The 8,228-nt window shown below is 37.0% G+C and overlaps 1 protein-coding gene across 1 annotated transcript; it reads left to right on the plus strand.

Annotated features, from left to right (window-relative positions):
- The first annotated feature begins 367 nt into the window (after positions 1-367).
- Positions 368-6,532, plus strand: LOC104214783 (uncharacterized). Its single transcript, XM_070174631.1, has 3 exons — positions 368-412; positions 5,399-6,022; positions 6,140-6,532. Exons 1-3 carry the CDS (start codon positions 368-370, stop codon positions 6,530-6,532), a joined length of 1,062 nt encoding a protein of 353 aa, XP_070030732.1.
- The last annotated feature ends 1,696 nt before the right edge of the window (positions 6,533-8,228 follow it).

Below are 8,228 nucleotides of genomic sequence, written 5' to 3' on the forward strand. Positions count from 1 at the left end.
GCCGAACAAACTTTAATCAGGGTGTTCTCACACGAGAACACCTTGATTAAGGTCTATTAGACCTCAAACCCTGTTAAGACTGGCCGGTTTCCAAGGCTATTCATGTTCTAGGGTTTGGATCTTCAGATCTGGTTTTTTTAGGAGTTGTGGGTGGATTCGGACCAAACCAAGCCTGGTTTGGTCACGAGGGAGGTCAGGGGAGTGTCTGGTACGAAGATGGTGAGGTTTGGCATAGGTCAGAGTTCGACTCGAATCTTCAAATGAAGATTCGAGACGAAGGAAGGTGATTCGAGGCTAGGGGGTTACAGATCTATGTTCAGGAGAGTGAGGTGGTCCTAGGGTGTTCAGGAGGGGGTCATCGGCGTTCATGCCGCCGGGTTCTGGTGAAAGGGAAATCAGGGCGGCTGCTAGGGTTTGGGGGGTTTCAGTGTTTGGTGAAGAAGATGAGTGAATGGGGGGTTCGGATAAGGGGCGTGGGGTGTGAGGGAAGGTTTATATACGAAGTAGAGGATTGGATCCGGGCCGTTAGATCATATGATCTCAACGACTTGGATCTGTTGGTGAGGGGTGAGACGAGGTCGTTTGGCATTAAAACGGGGTCGTTTGGATTTAAGTGAGGGGTTGGGTTGGACCGGCTAAACAGGTCGGGTTACGGGTGCGGATGTGGACCGTTGGATGGGTGTGGTTGAACGGCTCAGATCAGACGCCTGATGCGGCGTCGTTTCGGGAGGTGCCTGGGCAGCTCATGTTTGGACTGGACTTGTGTGACGGTTTGGGCCTATTTTTGTTTTATTTCTTGGGCCCAAACCGATTTTCATCACTTCTTTTCTTTTGTTTTCCCTAATTTTTTTTTTAAAAAAATGAAATTAAAATAAAAAATGAAATTAAAATAAACACAATGTAACACTTCAATACAATTATCACACCAAATTAAAATGTTTAAGTAAGTTAAATCACAATCTAGAACGAACGATGCATATATATATTTTTTGAATTTTCTTTCAACGACCGAATTACGGTTTGATTACCATGACAGACATAAGTTCTATTTTGATTGATAAGATCAAATGCAACATGGACCGAACCACAAATGACTAACAGCACATGCCACGAAAAATTGAAAAAATTGTACAACGAAGTCATTTGTCACTATTTTTGTTTTCTTTTGGAGCGATTGTCCGTGAAGCAAAAATCACGTGCTTACAGTATCCGTTACCCACATTGGGACCCGACTAATCCGGATTCGCGCCGGGAAGTCCCACATTGGGGGTAAAGCGCTCCCTAACAAAGGCGACTTCATACCCAGGGGCTCGAACTCGAGACCTCTAATTAAGGATAAAGGAGTACTTACCACTCCACCACAATCCTTGTTGGTCCCTTTAAAATTCATTTAACAATGGATCTCGAATCAAATCTTACATAGAGAATATGAAAATCAAAGCCCATTTGATATGACTACGATGATTGCTTTTTTGTTTTATTTTATTTGGAATCCTCTAAATTAAATGAAAAAAAATACTAACAGAAAAGATGAAAGCCAGTTGTCCTTTGAATAAAAGTATCTGATCTCAAATAGGAGTTGGAAGAACAAAAAAATATTTGGTTTTGAATTGTTTCAGTTCTAAGCTAATATTTGAAAGCAACAAATTAAAGAACGAAGCAATTGAAATTTATTTTAGTAGGGGAAATTTTTTTAAAGGCAAAAATATTCTGTATTTGAAAATGAAAAAAAAGAACAAATATATGTAGATGATCAATAGTGGCATCTCCATTTGATTGAATACTACACACCTTGCAGATTGTGGGATAGCAAATTGTAAACATTTTTTTTGACAATTATATAGACTTTGAGTTAAATGGGGAAGAACTTAGTGAAATGAAATCCAATTTTTTGAAAGAGGAAAGTTTTAGTTTCCAAATTTATCGAGAAAATTACTATGGATGGTGGGAGTAGGAACCAATTGATGCTTTGTGACAACTAACAATTGAAGTATTTTAGTCAAAACCAAAAAGTGCAAATACAGACAAGAGGGGCTGAGATGGTCAGTACCTTCTAGGGTTGGTCATTTAGATCGGATATCCGAAAATCGAACCGATCCGCTCAATTTCAGATTTTAAATTTCGGATATTTGGATCGGATTTAGGACTGTGTTTATTAAAATTTCGAATATTCGGATTATTCAGATTGATATAGTTTTAATCCGATCCGGAATCCGAAATTATTAGGGCATATATAAATACTAAACTTTAATTTCGGATAGTCAGTACTTTCTTTACGTCTTCCTCCAAGTTATTACCTTTATATTTGGTGGATTTAGCTATATTGGCACCATAGTACTCTCATAATTGCAGAAACATGAATTTTTCTTACTGTATTGCCTCTTTTACAAAGAAATTAAAATATACATATGATTTTGCAACTTTGAGGCATAATAATCCAATTCGAAATTCGAAAATCCGATCCGATCCGATATTAATTCGGATCGGATTCGGATTGCATTTGGTAAAATTCGAAATCTGAAATCCGAATCCGAAATGTGCTAAATCCGATCCGATCTTATCCATGCACGACCCTAATACCTCCATACAACTCCAGGAATCAAAAAAAGATACAGTACGTCCAATAACCATTATGCAAAGCTCCGAGAATATATTCAAGAAAATCAGTTCAACGCCAAATAATCAAATTTTGATAAAAGAGAAACATATATTCCAGTCAAAATATTCTCACGTGATGCACTAACACCCAAAATGGTTTAGTAGAGAGTAGAGGCGGAGCCAAAATTTAAACGGTATGAATTCGTGTTTTTGAATCTTTTAAGTAACTGAGTTTAGAATTAATAATTTGTTCATATTTAATGAATTTTTTAAGAGACAAATACATAATTTGGACCAAAATTATTGGGTTCGACCAAACCCGAAATTTCTATTCTGTATTAAAAAGATTTTGAACTCATAATTTCTTGAACTTAGAGCTTGATCCTACAAAAGGGACATACTAAACACCCATATTTTGCAAGATTAAGGTGATCTTAGCCCATGTTTGAGGTCTCTTTTGACACCATCTAATTTTGTTGCAAAAAGCTCCTTAATTTTAAGAGGAATAGTGATCGTTGAACATCAGCAGAGGCGGATAGTAGGTACGGGTTCAACTAAACCCATTACTTTCGGCGCATATCATAAATTTATGTGTAAAACTTCACTGAAATTATAATAAATAGTAGACATAAACTCATAACTTAAAAAATATAATGGGGTCAATGTTAAAACTCTTAAAAACTGAACCCATAAAATTTAAATCCCGGATCCGCCTCCGGACATGAGGACATGGAGGTCACACTTTGCTCAGTTGCTTTTGATCCCCAAAGCAACTAAAGGATAACATAATGCTGACCATATCTACCTTTCGCACTTCATAATATATCGTCTGATAAATTTACCAAAAATCACATGTAATTACTTATATAACTTTCAATTCCGCTTTATTTAATTAATAAGTAGTTAAAAGGTCAAAGCTTTAATTAGCAGACTCGATGCTCAGAGCTTTAAAGATTTGAACGAGAAAAAATACACTACTAAAAGCAGTGGCGGAGCCATCTTACAAAAAGGGGTGACAATCCTTTTTGTTAAAAATACACTGTGTAAGTAGGTAAGAAATTATTTATATGCATATATATTATATATGTATTGACTCCTTTTAATTTTTTGGTATATTTTTTTTATATATTTTAGTAGTCTTAATAACTGACTAAAAGTCACGCATGTCAATGCCTCCACGATGAGTTTTGGTCCTTATATATTAATGGTAGTAATGATAGTATAGAATTAACATACTAAACTCGTTTCCACCTTAATTAAAAGAAATATAAGCATCAGTGAACAGGTACTAAATTATAAAGAGACCAGGCTGACGATCATTAAAATTTAGAATAGAATCTATCATACACGCAATCAACAAAAGGGAAGGACCACCAACTACACCGGTCATATATTATATATACCTTGTTGACTAATATAAAAAGCAGCTGCAACTTGTAAGCAATCTCCAGGAACTTCTACGTCCCCAACTATATATATATATATATATATATATATATATATATATGAATTGACGTGGATATTATTGTAACCACATCTTGCTTCTAAACCAGTTTAAACAATAACTATAATAACGAATTAGAGGAGAATCATATCGACTACGACAAAAGCTAGTTGTTGGCTTTCCAACATCATTATTCATTAATTTAGCTAGCCTGAAATTTCAGTGATGACTCCGTGATAGGTTATATGTGTATCCTTGTTATGTTTTGATGATCTAACAAATTTACTGTCAAGCACCAGATAAGAAACATGTTACATTCTCAAGACCTTAAGATCAACAAGTCTCCAGTTGGAGACACAGTTTAACTTTTCAGAGTCAAAGGAACAACAGAGGGAACAGATAGTTACCGTTTCCCGAGGAAACTGCACAAGTCAACTGCCCCAATTGTAAAGTTGATGCATGCACACGCTACAGTACAGAAATAGTGTAGCAGCCAACTTTATGAGGAGTGTCTTTTACCTAACTTGCTTACATCATTCTAAGTGATATCACAAATGTATTATTAACATCAAGGAGGGTAAAACAAATCACTTGAACACTTAGAGAATTTACTCAAGCACTCTCACGATGATTGATCATCCAGAAAACAATTCTCAAGTGCATCAAGAACAAAGAACAACACTGCTATGGACCCGTTCCCATATCAAGTTATTATATGTCCTTAGTTGAGTTGTAACTTTGTAAGTTTTTATTTGTAATTCTTACTTAGCTTACTTAGAATCATTGTGTAGGAAATCTTTGTAAATCATAAACCTGTGTGTTTGTATCTTGGCTAGAGTTAGTCGAGTTGTAAAGTCTTTGTAATAAAGTTATTACAAAGTGACTTGTAATAGAGTGTTACAAGTTAGTGGGAGATTAAGAGGTTAATTCCTAGGTTACATAGGTTGTAATGTAAAGTTGCTCAGTAGTGAAGTTAAAATCTTACGAGTGCAGGTCGTGATTTTTTATCCTGTTGAGTTGGAAATTTTTCACGTAAAATTCCTCTTGTCATTTACTTACTGCAGTGTGCGTAGTTTCTGTGGAAACTAATAGAGAACCTGGTTCTTTATATAGTTTGGTGGACTTTTAAATTCTATCAATTGGTATCAGAACAGGTTCTTTCTGTCAGACTAACACCTAGAAAGGATCCTCATGGCTGCTCCGACAAACTTTGAAGAAGGTCAATCTACCTACAGGCCACCAAGGTTCAATGGCCAATATTATTGATGGTGGAAGACTAGGATGCACGACTTCATCATGGCTGAAGATTTCGAGCTTTAGGATGTCATCTGTGATGGACCCTTCGTTCCTACCAAGATTGTTGGTGACCCAACTGTAGCTGTAACTGTTCCTAAAACAAGAAAGGAATTCAACAACGTTGACCGAAAGACCATAGAAAAGAATTTTCGTGCAAAGAAAATTCTTGTTTGTGACATTGGTCCTGATGAATGTAATAGGATATCGGCATGCCAATCAGCTAAGGAAATTTGGGAAGCCCTCCAAACAGCTCACGAAGGAACAACACAAGTTAAGCAATCAAATATTGACACGCTTACAACTGAATACGAGCCCTTAAGGATGAAAGACGATGAATCCATTCAAGATATGCATACTCGCTTTACCTCTATCATCAATGAGCTCCACTCTCTTGGGGAAATCATTCCAAGAAACAAGCTTGTCAGAAAAATTCTCAGTGTCTTGCCCAGCTCCTGGGAAAGCAAAGTGAACGTTATCACAGACGCGAAGGACTTGCAGGAGCTAACCATTGATGAGCTTGTCGGTAATCTGAAAACATATGAAATGAAGAAGAAGAAGAAGAACAACAACAATAAAAGAAGAGAGCCCAAAAGGGATAAGAACATGGTCCTCAAGATAGACATCAATGATTCAAGTGGTGAGGATGGTGATATGACTTACTTGATAAGAAGATTCCAGAAGATGGTTCGCAGGAATAGAGGCATTCCAAAATGGGGCAGTTCTAGCAAGCCAAAAAATTATGACCTCTGTCATAAATGTGGCAAGCCAGGATGCTTCATCAAGGATTGTCCTCTCCTATAGAAAGATCGGTACAAAAATAACTTTGACAAAGTAACCAAGAGAAAGCCGGTTCCTGATAAATTCTTTAAGAGAAAGAATGTCGCTGACAATATTGTGAAGCAAGCTCTTACTGCATGGGGAGACTCTTCCAGCGAATCTGAAGAAGAAAATAATCATGGTGACAATTCAATGATGGTAGTAGAAAGTGAAGAAACTGAGTATGACTCAATATTTGCCTTGATGGCTCAGTCTGATGATGATGAAGATGACGATGATGATGAGATAAATTTTCTAGATGTTCAGAGAAATCTAAAATCTTATTCTCATAAAAAACTCATATTTTTGGCAAATGTGTTAATTGATGCTTATCACAGTCTTATAAATGATAAAGATACTTTAACTATGGAATTATGAGAAGCAGAACAATCTGGAGATGACCTAGGAGTCGTTGTGGTTGATTTAAAGGAAACAATTGAGAATCTGAAGAAAGAGAAGGATGCCTTAGATTAAAAAATTGCAAATATAGAACATGAAAGAGATAATCTAATCGTTGCTATGGTAGACCTAAAAGAGACTATTGGGTGTGTAAGAAAGGAATAAGAAGTCTTAACTAAGAGAGTCGCTAACATTGAACATGAGAGAGATGACCTATCAATGGTGGTAGGGGACCTAAAGGAAACAACTGGGGAACTTAAAATGGAGAGTAGGCCTGAAAATTCTCAAAATGGAAAAGAAGTTGCAAGTGAGGCACACATTAAGTTTGAAAGTGAGTTGAATTCAGTGAAGTCCAGTATGTCTGTTGAGCTTGAGAAAAACAAACAACTTCAGGAAGAATTAGGAAGAGTGAAGAGTTATCTTGAAAAATCACTCAACTAGACCCGGTCCTCTGATGATATCACTGCCATTTACACCAACAATGGGGGAAACAAGCAGGGAATTGGGTTCCAAAGAGAAAGGACTCCCTACAACCCCTATAGCAAGTACGTTACTGTACCTGATAATTGGCTTTGCACTCACGGTGACAATACTAGGCACTTTAAAAAAACTATAAGGCCAGATTTCAGTCACAACACAAAAATAAAGTTTTTGCTGAAAAAGTAACTATTGGTCGAGAACTTGGTCCTTCATATAAAAAACGCATAATGCCTACTGGACTAGAAGATCCCTCATTCACCCCTTTCCTCATTACAAGGGATCCAAACTCGTTTGGGTTCCTAAGCCTAACTTCTGATTTTCTTGTGCAGGGAATAGTGAAAGGGAGCAGCCTACAATGGTACATGAATAGCAACTGCTCAAAGCATATGGCTGGAAGTACAAATGATTTCCTTTCACTTAAGGCCCTGCAAGAAGGGAGTGTATCCTTTGGAAATGGCAAGAAAGGATACATTCTGGGAGTTGGAAGGATTGGGAAGTATCTCTCACACTTAATTAAAAATGTGTACTACGTGAATGAGTTGAAGTAGAGCTTGCTAAGTGTTTCCCAAATCTGTGACAAGGGAAACAAGGTGGAGTTTGTGTCAAAAATATGTACAGTCACAAACCTAGTGACTGGTGAGGTGGTGCTAGTGGCAAAAATATACAAAAATATCTATGTTGCTTATTTGAGTCTCTGCAAAATGGTGATCTCAGCTGTTTAAGTGTTGTTGATGATGATGCTGAATTATGGCAAATAAGGATGGGTCATGCAAGTTTCACGTTGCTAAACAAATTGGTCAGGAAGGACCTGATTCGTGGTTTGCCTAAGTTAAGCTTCAAGGATCACAAAGTATGTGATGCATGTGAAAAAGGGAAGCAAGTCAGATCCTTATTCAAGCCCAAAAAGGAAGTCAATACCTCAAGGCCACTTGATCTTCTTCAGATGGATCTATGTGGACCTATGAGGGTGCCAAGCAGAGAAGGAAAGAAATATATCTTCATTATAGTTGAAAACTACTCCAGATTCACATGGACTTTGTTTCTCAGAACCAAGGATGAAACTTTTGAAGTGTTTATTGCCTTCGTCAAAAAGATTCAAGTGAAGATGGGTAATAATGTAGCTTGCATCAGGTCTGATCATAGGACAGAGTTCGACAATACCAAATTTGTTGAGTTCTGTACTGAAAATGGTATC

Source organism: Nicotiana sylvestris, chromosome 5 (genome assembly GCF_000393655.2).
Source record: "Nicotiana sylvestris chromosome 5, ASM39365v2, whole genome shotgun sequence".
Taxonomy (NCBI): domain Eukaryota; kingdom Viridiplantae; phylum Streptophyta; class Magnoliopsida; order Solanales; family Solanaceae; genus Nicotiana; species Nicotiana sylvestris.